The sequence below is a fragment of the Xenopus tropicalis genome, chromosome 2 (assembly GCF_000004195.4).
Source record: "Xenopus tropicalis strain Nigerian chromosome 2, UCB_Xtro_10.0, whole genome shotgun sequence".
Lineage (NCBI taxonomy): Eukaryota > Metazoa > Chordata > Amphibia > Anura > Pipidae > Xenopus > Xenopus tropicalis.
This window is the reverse complement of record NC_030678.2, coordinates 156,116,298-156,129,188: the sequence shown is the minus strand read 5'-3', so window position 1 is coordinate 156,129,188 and position 12,891 is coordinate 156,116,298. Positions and strand designations below refer to the sequence as shown.

Here is a 12,891-nt window from a genome sequence, read left to right as displayed (position 1 = left end):
GGATGAAATACAGGTACTGTTTTATTATTACACAGAAAAGGGAATCATTTAACCATTAAATAAACCCAATAGGGCTGTTCTGCCCCCAATAAGGGGTAATTATATCTTAGTTGGGATGAAATACAGGTACTGTTTTATTATTACAGAGAAAAGGGAATCATTTTTAAAAATGTGAATTGTTTGATTAATATGGAGTCTATGGGAGATGGCCTTTCCATAATTCTGAACTTACTGGGTAATGGGTTTCCGGATAAGGGGTCTGATACCTGTATAAACCTTTGCATAAGCTAAAAGGGGGCCTGGCCAATGTTTGGACATCCAGAGATCTATCGCACCCCTTAATTTCTATAATCCAATCCACAACGTCTTATATTTGGGGCTATTTTAACCTATACATAAAGTGCTGAAGCTACCCATTACCCTACTATAAATGCTTGCGGTTTGGATTTAATTAATGAAAGATATAAGCTCACCACAAAAAAAATCCACAGCTTTCTATTCCTATGGGATTTTTAGAAGCATATTTATCAATGAGTTAAAGTTAAAGTTATATTTCACCTTTTAATAAATAGGCAATCCCACAGGAATGAATAGAAAGTGGGTGAATTTTACTTTGGTGAGCTCTAATCTCACACTTTGATAAATCTGCCCTAAGGAATGAGCGATTATACCAAAAACATTTTTTGCTTGTTCTTTTGTTGCTTTTATATTTCTTGTTTGCCAGAAGGGGGATTCTGTTTTATATATACAGTTGTTAGAAGTGGAACACACTGGAATTTGGAGCTGGGAATATATTTCTGTTTGCAGCAATGCCATTATCCAATCATATAAGAGAGGTGCTTTGTGTGATAGCTAGTTGTCAATGTGTGCCCCCCCTAGAGGCTGAATGCAGAGTCTAATAACTAATGCTAATATGTATAGGTTATGGGTTGGGTTCATATATTCTAAGTAGTTAAAAATAGTAAATAATGAAAAGGTTTTTGATTTTTGATCACCAGACCTGTATATTTTCTAAACAGATTCATCCCAGGAATATATCAGATATTTGCTTGAAGCCAAAGAGTATGTGGCATAATATGATACCCATCAGTGAACGCTCGGAGAAGAGACAAGGCTCAGGTTTCCCTACATAGTAGCCACAATATCCCACCAAAGGGGCCGAACGTTTTCCTTTGAAGGTGTCCCGCTTTCTGCAGGCCCATCGGTTGCTGAGTTCTAATCATGCTCGCTCTTTAACTAATCTCTTCAAGACATTTTACTCCAGGGACCGAAAGTAAAATGAGATCAAGTAAGTGTCAAGAAGCAGATGGATTAATAAAAAACACACGCACAAAGTAGCATTCTCTTTCCTGCTAAACCTGGCCATGCTTCAAGCAATTAGACTTCTGCTTCAAGTGCTTTAAGTCAACTTCCTTAATCAGCATGGCTGAGATTTATCAATGGGAAACGTGCATTTTATGAAAACATGCTTGTTTGTATAGCGGGATGTCACATGAGGACTTCCATTGATAAACCAAAGCATTTGTCAATGAGTGCATTTTCCTTCCACCCCGACAAGCAGATGGTAGCCCGGGGATAAAACCCATCCGCTACCAACCTTAGGCCTGTGTGTCTTCTCCTCCTTAACCCTCTGTGACTTGGAAAACACTGTATAATTAACAGAATAATACAACCACACCAGTCTTCCTCAAATATCCCCCAACCTCCCAGAATAATAATAGTCATAAATGGCAAATACACTCTGGTTCTTAAGGGCATATAAAGATACAAAGTAAACCCAAAATATTGCAGTAATGATTTATAATAGGATAGACCAGAATTAAAACTCAAGTCATAGTCTTAATTTACAGCATTTTGCAGATCTGTTCAGCTTAGGAAACAGAAATATGGTCTATATCAGTGATTCCCAACCAGTGGCTCGGGGGCAACATGCTGCTCCCCAACCCCTTGGGTGTTGCTCTCAGTGCCCCCAAACCAGGGAGTTATTTTTGAATTCCTGACTTGGGGGCAAGTTTTGGTTGAATAAAAACAAGATTTACTACCAAATAAAACCCCCTGTAAGCGGATAGTGTGCATAGAGGTACCTAATAGCCAATCACAGCCCTTATTTGGCTCCTCCATGAATTTTTATGATGCTTGTGTTGCTCTCCAAGTCTTTTTACATTTGACTGTAGCTCACAAGCAAGAAAGGTTGGGGATCCCTGGTCTATATGGTGGGAAGTGCTTCACCCACACAAGCAATGTGTATTTTCCCTTCAAACCAACTTTGAGGTCCTAATCCCTGACTGATGTTCAGTTAAGACTAAACCAAACTCCCATGAGTACAAAATATCCCCCCCAATGAATATAATAGCTAACCTTGGACCCCACAGGGCACCCCGCGGCCATTTTAAAGACTTCCTAGGGATCCCTTCCTTTACTTTCTACTGCAAATATGCCGGCCTACAACATTCTGATTCTGCAAATGGACCACCGGCAGTGTTGCAATGGAATGTAGACCGTAGGCCCACTCCAAACTATTTTTCCTCCTCTCCACACTCAACCTGTTCATTGTCCTAGTCTATTTCTATACATACTATAATCTGTTCTCAGGTATTTCTCCTCTTTGGTGCCATACAGAAGCAGTACCAGGGTCACTTTATTTTTTCAGCTCAGCTCTTCGCATTGTAGAATGGCAGACAATCTCCAGGGAATCAGCAAGCTTGGTGGACCTGACGGGGGACTGCAGTTTATTTTTGCTGTGTAAAAGCAGAACTGCCATTGGTTACCCACATGTTACTGTACTTCTGAGGAATGGGCAAGATTAAGTTCTGGCTGTCGGAGGAGTTGTACTTCAAACAATAACTAAAAAGGCTACAGGTTGTTCAACACTGTCTTTTTACACTGCCACCATCTTGCTCTATTGTCGCCACCTTGCCTTGTCTACTATCTCCTACTCCTTCTACCTATAACTGCTGATCTGAGAGGCCTAACTATGTGCAGGGCCCTGGGCCGTTTCCCCCTATTTGGCCCCACTAATGACAGCTCTGACTCCATTTTGCTTCTTGGGCGTAACTGCCTCTCACAGACATTAAGGAAGTCCCTTCCTACTTTCACTTGCTGTGACGCACATCACCTATGGGCAATTTCATGAAAGAAAACAACAGCAGTCATTTCTGACCCCCAGTGCAACTCTTAAAGGCAATCGACCTCCTGGGAAATTGCCATCCCTGCAATAAAATACCTGTTTTCCAGAAACATGATACTGTCCCTTAGAGGCAGAAAAAACAAACAAGCAAGACAAGAAAAGCATATCTTGAGCATTAAACTGACACTGACTTTTGGTTTCATGAAACCTGACGCGCTGAGCTCCTTTATGGTGCCTTCTACTGACCTTTATACACCTTTTATAAATATTGCATATTCAGGTGACACGCCGATAGAAAGCTGGAGCTATCTGCCAACATTTACTCACCTAAAGCCCTTCAGTAATAACTGAAATGTAATACTACTGAGCTAAACTCGAGGCGAATTTGAGGAGCTTTTCTTTTGTGTCAATAATTACTATGATGAAATAGGACGATTCTCAGAACTTTGTTGTAATCAACAATATTAACCAACTGTGTCCCTCAACCATACCGAGTCCCTTTTATCTTTAAAGAAACAAAGAGAGGGGCATATTCAGCTTCTTTACAGACAGGTTTCATTACAGAAGCTTATTAAGGAGTTTTATTGTGAAATGACAGAATCGGGCCAGGGGGGATTGTAATAAAGTTGGAAATAGGAACAGCAGATAATAAGAACATACAGAAAAGCTGTTATGGTGGAAACCTATTTTGATTTGGCTTACTTGATGTCTGTCATTGTAAACATTATGGGAGTATGGGGCTCCTTCAAAAGCCTTTGGACTCAAGGCTTGTGGGACACTATTTTAATGTAGCGGTGACCAGAAGGACAAGAGGGCTGATACTTTCATAGTGCAAGCTGGACTGGTCCCTGGTTTAACAGTTGGCTTGGGCTGGTCCATAGTTAAAATCTTGGTACTCTAGCTTGGCTTTATTTACAGCGAACCAGTGGAACACACTGGAACTTATTTATAAACACGGGGAAAATATAAATATGGGCAGTAATCTTTTTCCAGCCAGCTGCAAAGCAAACTTCTGGTTGGTTGCCATGGTTTACTGCCAAGGTGCAAATTTGTTTAAAAATGACCCCCTCTGTAACTATTAGCTGTGCTATGCAGCTGGTCTCCCCGTCCCATACTGGCCAGTTAGTGGGAACGGGTTGTCCAGAACCCCACTTCCGTAGTCGAGTCAGGTAACTAAGTACCTTCTCAACCAGGGTAAAGAAATTCTCAAGCGACTATGGAATTTCTACAATGGTTTTGAAAACATGGAATTAAAAAAATCTATTTAGTTATCTAGTAATAGATTTCACTTTGATTCAACCATTTTATTGCTCTGCACCCTTTTCCTTAGTTGAAGCAATTGTCCCAAAGCTAATATATATGGGGTTAATACAATGTTACTCAGGCACCTTCACTTCCACTCTATGTCTAGAGTCATGATAAGGACAGTTTACCTACAAATCAACAGCAGACGGTTTTACATTCAGTTATATACCTTTCAAACTTACCTGTGCGTGGTTCCCAAAGTTTTTTGGAAAGGTACACTAGATGCAGAAATGGGGCACCTGAGGACTGAAAGGAAGGGGCCATGACAGGGTTAAGAAATGGAACCTGGGAAGAAGTTATTTGAATTGTGGGAAATGAAGTGTCACAAGGGATTGGTTAGGGGTGCAGAAAGGTAATTGAGTAATTGAGCAGGACAAGGTGGAGTAAGGCACCATTTTACCTTAGCAGCCCCCGCCATGCCTCCCTCCTTGTGTGTGTGTGTGTGGGGGGGGGGGGGGTTGGAAGGGAATATACTGAGTAAATAGTCACAGTCAACAGGGTCACATGGGGCAGTTTATAATAGGATCAAGGGGATAAAGGCTAGAAGTTCTGGAAGTTCTGGATAGCAGTCGCTGTGAAAAGGGTTTGGATAGTGGGGATTGGTGGGGACCCGGTTGGTCAACTATTAATGTTTTCTGTGTTGGAAAATGTCAAGTTATATGATGGTTAAGTTATGGAAAATAAATTGGCTATAAACTTTTAAACCCATAATCCACCTCTGTGGTTTTTGGTTAGAAGGTGTTAATGGGGGTCAGTAAAGAGGGGTCCCGGACCTGACAATGCCCCCCACCTCAGAATGTTTGTGAACCATGTGAGTATAACTGAGCCAATACTGGGACATGTATATTGACCACAGATGCAGAAAGATTGCTAGCTGTGTGGCTAGTGCCTTCAGAAATCTCTGAGCTGCATTATAAACGGCACAGTTACAGATATACTGATATATAAAGACTGAACTTAAATAAGTGTGAGAGAGGCCAAACAGTGTATCTTCTGTAAATTCCACATTCCTAAAAAACATTAAATCAGTTCATATTTTTTTATAAAGCCATTATGTTTTGACAAACCGCCTCTTCTGGCCGTGACAGCAGATCTGTTTGTTCTAAGTAATTATTCATCTGAACCCGAATAATGACAACACCGCGGCATAAATATTACTGGGTTTGTGTTGGAGATCACTTGCCATCAGTGCGCCGTCAAGCGTTGGCAACTCCTGTAGTGATTTATGGCATTTACAATTAGACTCAGGAATGTGGCTAAAATCAGATCATTAAATGGGTTTGATTTATTGCCTTGACTCCAATCCAAAAAGTTTGGTTTTTTAAAAAAGCACTGCTTTCACTGTATATCTTCCTGACAACATTTGTTTTGGTTTTATCTATGTTCCTAAAAAAAGTTGTTTTAGCAAGAATAATAATATAAAGAGGTTATAAATATAATGTTAGATGTGTGTGTATATATATATAATACTTTTATTTTGCAAGAGGAGTAACATTATACCATATATATGGCGAGCACAACTTTCCCTTTCTTGCTATAGTTATAAAGGAGCAGTCCATGTTGTAGCTCCCATCATTCCCAGCTACAGTCAGGTGATCGCAGTGGTGGCCAATAAAAAGGGCAACCATTTGGGGAGATGTAAACATGAAAGCAGGTAAGTTGCAGGTAAATCTCTGTCTCTTTGTTAAATGTATAATAAAACAGTAGAATTCTTAACAAATCAGATAAAAGTGATTGTAGGGCTGGTCAGACCAGGGATGACTTTGATGCAGTCGGCCAGCTTTAACGGGACCAGAAAAAAATTATGGAAAATCAGGAAAATTCTAAATTAGGAAAAAGTTAGATCAGGGTATGTAAAATTAAGGTTTTACTTTATAATGCAATATATGAACAAACAAATGTAAACCTATATGACACAATCTTATTAAATTTATATGGGACATATATTTACCCTGGGGGTGCAAATGCAAGAGCGTGCCCCTTCATGCTAACTTATAGAGAGATTGCAAGTTAGTGGTATCTGCATTAAGCGCTGGATCATAAATGCACCTTACTTTGTGCGTCTGAACGATGGGGAGCCACTTCTTAGTAAAAGGATACACAGATCTCTGCACGCCTAGAGCAAGTCACACAATGCATGATGTAGCCTGCAACAGGTCACCAGAAATGGCCAATTGTGGCACACTGTGTCCTGCATTGTAAATGAGACCTATAATATTTCTAGGAGAAATTGGCACCATTTTTTAGAAAGTGTCCAAAAAGCTCAAAAGCAAAAATCCACAGCTCTGCGCTCAGCCTGCTGTATACTTTATATATACAGTATATATCTCCTGATCCAATAGGTGGCTTGACTGGCCAGCCCATGATGCTTTGTGCTACACGCTGACATGTGAAATTATGAGTGAGTTACCGTGTTCGAGCATTTTCAGTGGAAACCAGAAGAGAATTATGGAGTGGATCAAGGCGTTGATGCAGTGACCCCAGAAAACCTAAGGGAAAAGAAAGGAAGGGAATTACACAGCTGGCTATCAACACTTGTCTAATTCCAAACAAATGTGTATTGTTGTGTTTGTCCCTGCACTGGGTTTCCTGCTTTCAAAGAAAAGCAACAGGGGGTTGCATGTAAATTTCCTTCTGTGTTATCTCTTCTTATAATCAGGAGCCATTTTAAAGGGGGTAACTATCACTCTTCTTAATTTTTTTGAGATGCTTTAATAGCATAGAGGTTTTGTTTTTTGTATTTTCTTGTAACATAATAGTTTAGGCATTTGATTCAGTTTGCTAAATGGGACCTTGGCAGTGGCAAAGGAGCCCATTATATAATGGGTAATTGATGCTTATGTATCTTATCAACCACTAAAGCTTGTCTGGAGATCTTTTTCTGACCTGCCAACCAACGTTATGGACCAATCATATTAGTTGGCCTATACAGTGCTTGCCCAATAGGATTTTTTAACCAGTCCAATACATATCCAATTTTTGGCTGATTGAGCAGTATATACTGGTTCAGGCATGGCCACCTTTATTTAGATGAAGGCATAAATCACAGCAAAGAAAAAATCCTGTTCCCAATTTCCCAACACCCAAAACCTGCCAAACTTCTGCAGTCTTTAAAAATTTCAGCAGAAAAAAAAACCAAACAAGCAAGCCAAAACACAAATGCTAATTAATTGAATAATTCTGCTACTTTGTGTGAGACTAAAATCCCTGCCATAAAGCAAGACAGAACAGCCGCATTTTGCCAGAAAGAGTTGCAGAAACACTTCTCACACACAGATTTCTTTATAAGTGAAACCAAATGAATTATTGCTTTAAAGCATCAATACTTTATATGGGCATTATATTCAGGAAAAAGTAAAGACTTCAATGGCAGAAAAAAATATTCTTCACTTATATCTGGACATTTTCTAAAATGAATTCTTTCCATTTGATTCTTATGGCGCATTACATTTGCAATTAAGAACGATTTCCTTCAGGTATCTTCTTCTAAATGTATTTTGCTGTCTGTTCCCAGTGTCACATGGTCTGTACAATTATATTAAAGGTGAAGGGTCACCCGGGGGGGGGGGAAGCCAAAATGTCAGGCACCCCCCAGTGATTGTAATGGCTTATACCCTGGGTTGGCGCTCCTGTTAGGAGAAAACTGCACCACCTGAAAGCGAGTGTTTCCTCGTCCTCCTGTCTTCTTTATTTGGAATCCCGGGATCGGCGCAGTAGAGTGAAAAGGACGGCTGTCACTCTATTGCCCCAACGAAGGAAGCGGTGTGAAGACAGAAGGAAGAGGATCCTTTAATGGTTAAATGATTCCCTTTTCTCTGTAATAATAAAACAGTACCTGTACTTGATCCCAACTAAGATATAATTAATCCTTATTGGAGGCAGAACAGTCCTATTGGGCTTATTTCATGGTTAAATGATTCCCTTTTCTCTGTAATAATAAAACAGTACCTGTACTTGATCCCAACTAAGATATAATTACCCCTTATTGGGGGCAGAACAATCCTATTGGGTTTATTTAATGGTTAAATTATTCCCTTTTCTCTGTAATAATAAAACAGCACCTGTACTTGATCCCAACTAAGATATAATTACCCCTTATTGGGGCAGAACAGCCCTATTGGGTTTATTTAATGGTTAAATTATTCCCTTTTCTCTGTAATAATAAAACAGTACCTGTAATTGATCCCAACTAAGATATAATTACCCCTTATTGGAGGCAGAACAGTCCTATTGGGTTTATTTAATGTTTACATGATTTTTTAGTAGCCTTAAAGTATGAAAGTCCAAATTACAGAAAGGTTCCCTTATCCTAAAAACTCCAGGTCCTGAGCTTTCTGTATAAGACGTGCCATAACTGAATATAATATAATATGACTAAAATAAGACTGTAGTTAAATGATGTAAGGCAGTTTATGGTGCATTTATCAGAAATATAACAAATTCCAACAAAATGGATTTATGAATTGGATACATTTTTGGGTCTATTTTTCCTGTGATAAGTCATAGAGCATCACAATTTCATATCTGAGCAGTTGTCTACCACTTACCCGTGTGTTAAACCCATCGGCATTCTGTGTGATCTTGTAGAGCTGGGGAAACCTTAGCATGCTGTCTTGGCTGCACGATCGCTCACAGATTCCCAGCGTAAAAGGCGGTAAGGCGGTGAATATCTGTGAGGACAACATTGACAACCCTATTAAAGGTGATAACACCATAGGAGGAAGTGGGGAGCTACAAGGCTATAAATGTCCCCTGTATGGGGAGGCTTTATGTGTCATGAAATATTCAGCAAATATCAGGATGTCTTTTATCCAAGATTTAGTGGTACAGAAACAGTGCAGATGTCATTGTACTTTTAGTGTCCTATTTAAATCATTTTCCCAAAGCCTGTTGAAAAGAAGTGATTTCTGATGTGAAGTGATAGCTTAAGTACAGAGCCTGTAAAGGAGGCCATGCTCTGTACTGGGTTTAGACTGTTAAGTTGCATGGAGCGCTTACAGCACTATCGGCCCACAGACTTGCCTTTCCAAAGTCTGAATTTCAGTATCAGACGCTAGGGGGCACATTTACTAATCCACGAACGTCCGAAAAGCGGCTGAATTCGTTTTTTTCGTAATGATCGGTATTTTGCGACTTTTTTGCGAATTGTTGCAAATTTTTCGAGTGCTCAATACGAAAAAGTCGCGACAATTCGCGAAAGTCGTCATGGCTATGAAAAGGTGCAACAATTCACGAAAGTCATAATGGCTATGAAAAGGCGCGACAATTCACGAAAGTCATAATGGCTATGAAAAAGTCGCGTCAATTTACGAAAAAGTCGTAACGGCGGCGAAAAAAACGCAAATATCATTCGGATTCGGATTCGTGGATTAGTAAATCAGCCCCTAGGACTGTCTTTCTGCTTCTGGGTGTAAATTCCTAATACCCTATACTAGGGCCATCCCAATCTCCATTTAGTGTCTGTGTATCCAGAACTCACACTCAATTGTCCTGTAACCATCTTTGCACAAATGATACGGAATACAGACTTAAATCTCTTGCTTTCTACAGTATGATGGATGACTATCTTATTTCTTTGTAACACCTGAGAAACAGAAACTTATTAGTTGAGCCCAGTGTGATTTTACTATAGTTTTTCTCTATGGACTGAAGTCCTTGCTGAGTAACCAGCACTGTTTAAGCTGCCACACACCAGGGTGCCCAGCGCTGGATTTGCTGTTGGGGCACCCCGAGGCTGCCCCCATTCCCATTGCTTTGTATGTGAGCAAAATCTCAGGTTGGCTTAGGCGGCATGCCGCCCCTAAATTTGTGCCGCCCTAGGCCCGGGCCTGAGGGTGCCCAGAGGCTTCATTGACTGATGGTGGAAGGTGCTGTTCCTCAACTGAAGGTTTCTAGGTTTTTGAACCCATGTCAAAGATTCATGTAAAGAAATACAGTTACTCAATTGCCCCCATGCTTGATTGCTACACAAGCAGGAGGGACAAGACAATTTACAATTATAAATACAATCATCTTGGAGGTAAATTCTGGAAAGATATGTCTTGTATACTCAACATACTTAGTTATTTAGATATTGGACATTAATTTCATCATCCTTCTTCATCTTTTCATAGTGAGAACCATTTGGGTGTAACACATTGTGGATATCTGACTGTGATAAACCGCACAGACATAACAGTGGTGGGAGAGCTAAATGACAGCTACATGCAATCAAAAACAAGAAAATGACTCACTTACCACATTGTACAAACCAATGCACCATCGCTCAAACAAAACTTGTCCAGAAAATCCATTAACGACTGCAAACCAGAGCTGAAACAAAACACAAAGGCGCCATATTACATTGTGTCGTTCCCCTAAATGTTTCCATAGAATGAAACACAGTGAATGGAATGTGGACCACCAGCTGGACACAGGCCACGTGACTCTCTTATTTACAATGATCAGAGTTGATTTAATACCATTCTCTGCGCATTATGCTGTTGTGGCAGTTTTTTTCTAAGCTGAAATATGGAATTTAGTGGGGTCCACTTTTCCCTACAGCCGTGAACAAACAATAGAACTAACAATAGAAGTATTGTAAATGTTACTGATTCATTTGGGTTGAAAAAACTGTTATTTCTTATCTTATATTACCTATATTATCTATAATTTACTCCTTTAAACATTTTTTTTTAATTAAGATTTTAAACATTTTTTCTAGCCCTGCCTAATTCTGATGATGTCACTTCCAGTTTGCAGCCAGAGCACTTTTGGTTTAATGGCGATCAGGTTGCGGATGTATTGATAGGGCTGGCTGCATGTCTCCAAAGCAGAGCATAAAGATCTACAGCAATTTACTGAAGGTGGAAGGCAGGGTGCAAAGTAGGGATGCACCGAATCCAAAATTCGGTTTGGGATTTGGGCCGATTCCAGGCTTTTTTTTGAAGGATTAGATTTCGGCCGAATCAAATTTGAATTAGCTTATGCTTATTAGCATTTGGAAAGGGTTAAATGGTTGGGGGGGTTAACCCCTTCCGATCCTAACTAGCATATGCTAATTGGGATTCAGATTCACTTCGGTATTTGGAAGAATCCATCGGGTGGGTTCGGCCAAACCCAAAAAAGTGGGTTTGGTGCATCCCTAGTGCAAAGTGCCACAAAAAAAAGAAAATAAATAGATGGCAGATTATGCAATTTTTTTGCACTTTGCCTTTCAATTAATAAACTGATTGGACTGCCTAGAGTTGCAAACTCTGTTATTTACAATTTTCCAGAGATGTAACTGTTGCACAGAGATATTGCTAAGCTACATCATATTACTCTTTTGCACACTTATTCTGCAGACTCATTGCCATTAAAGAACAGTACAGGGGAAAAAGCACAAAACATGAGGCCCAGGTTATCTAGGCGCAGAAAGTGTGACCACTTGGGGGAAAATACTGTACAGCAGGGGTCCCCATTTCGTTTTTGCTTGAATATTTGAATTAAAAATGATTACATATCATTACAGATACAGGCCTACTGGAGTCTCAATAAAAACAAGAACAAAATGCAAAAAAAGTATATATTTTGCACATTTATACACATACACACGTACATATAGGAGGACTGGAGCACTTAAGTAACTATTGCTAATTTATCAGAAGATGAATAAGAGTTAAGAGCTATCAAGAGGCTCCTGAAAACTGCAGATTTATTGCCAGCCTTTCAGTCCTATCATACAGCACCCAATTATAATGGGAAATCTGCCAGAAATACTTGGTAATATTCAGTAACCTGCACCCTATTACAATAACCCTCTTGCAGTTATTAATGGTGGCCACTCATCAAGGTCTGTAAGGTAAAGAGGGTCTCAGCTATAACATAATTGCTATATCTGTCTGCAAGAGAGAAAAGGGGTATTTTTCCATGTCAAAGTTGTAATTTTACCCATAAATTCTTGCCCTAAAGACGTCTAGCACTGGGTTAAAATAAACAGAAGTGGGCTTTCAGCACTATCCCAAGCTGATTTTTAACTAGCACGTTTCCTCTGTATCCCCTGCCTGCTGCCCTATTCGCTTTCAGTTTATTTTCTAAAGTACATTGTCTTATTAGATTAGCTTCATACGACTCGGTTTTCACTTATCTAATAAAAATCATTCGGCAGCCCATCTACTGAATCCATTCTGCTGGATTTCCATAGCAAGGTCACTCTAGGTCTGCTCTAGTGGCCCCCACAGGATTTGCAATGATGGAAAAAATGAGCCGCTATCTTCCTTCTGTCTTTGGCCCCTAATAGGAAAGCAAAATCAATTTTTTATTCACTTTGGGTTTTTTAGCTCAATGGAAGAGAAAAAATGTTCAAAACATTTGGACAATGTCTGACAGTTAGAGGGAACAGCATGACTGGTAATTAGTGAAGCAAAGGCCCAAAAGAGCTGCGGCGTCTGCACTGTATTCAGCAGCTGGGTTCTGTGGCGCTGTATTGGGTTTTTAAT

At 39.8% G+C, this 12,891-nt stretch overlaps 1 protein-coding gene across 3 annotated transcripts in view; it reads right to left on the bottom strand.

Annotated features, from left to right (window-relative positions):
- The window catches only part of atp8a2 (ATPase, aminophospholipid transporter, class I, type 8A, member 2), a 379,342-nt gene that overhangs the window by 100,586 nt on the left and 265,865 nt on the right, over window positions 1-12,891 (bottom strand). For all 3 annotated transcript variants that reach the window (XM_031897248.1, XM_012957935.3, XM_031897249.1), the window contains 3 exons: window positions 10,670-10,744; window positions 8,980-9,102; window positions 6,843-6,921 (listed from right to left, as the gene is read on the bottom strand). In XM_031897248.1, coding sequence (XP_031753108.1) covers window positions 6,843-6,921; window positions 8,980-9,102; window positions 10,670-10,744 — 277 coding nt within the window. The remainder of the gene's footprint in view (window positions 1-6,842; window positions 6,922-8,979; window positions 9,103-10,669; window positions 10,745-12,891) is intronic.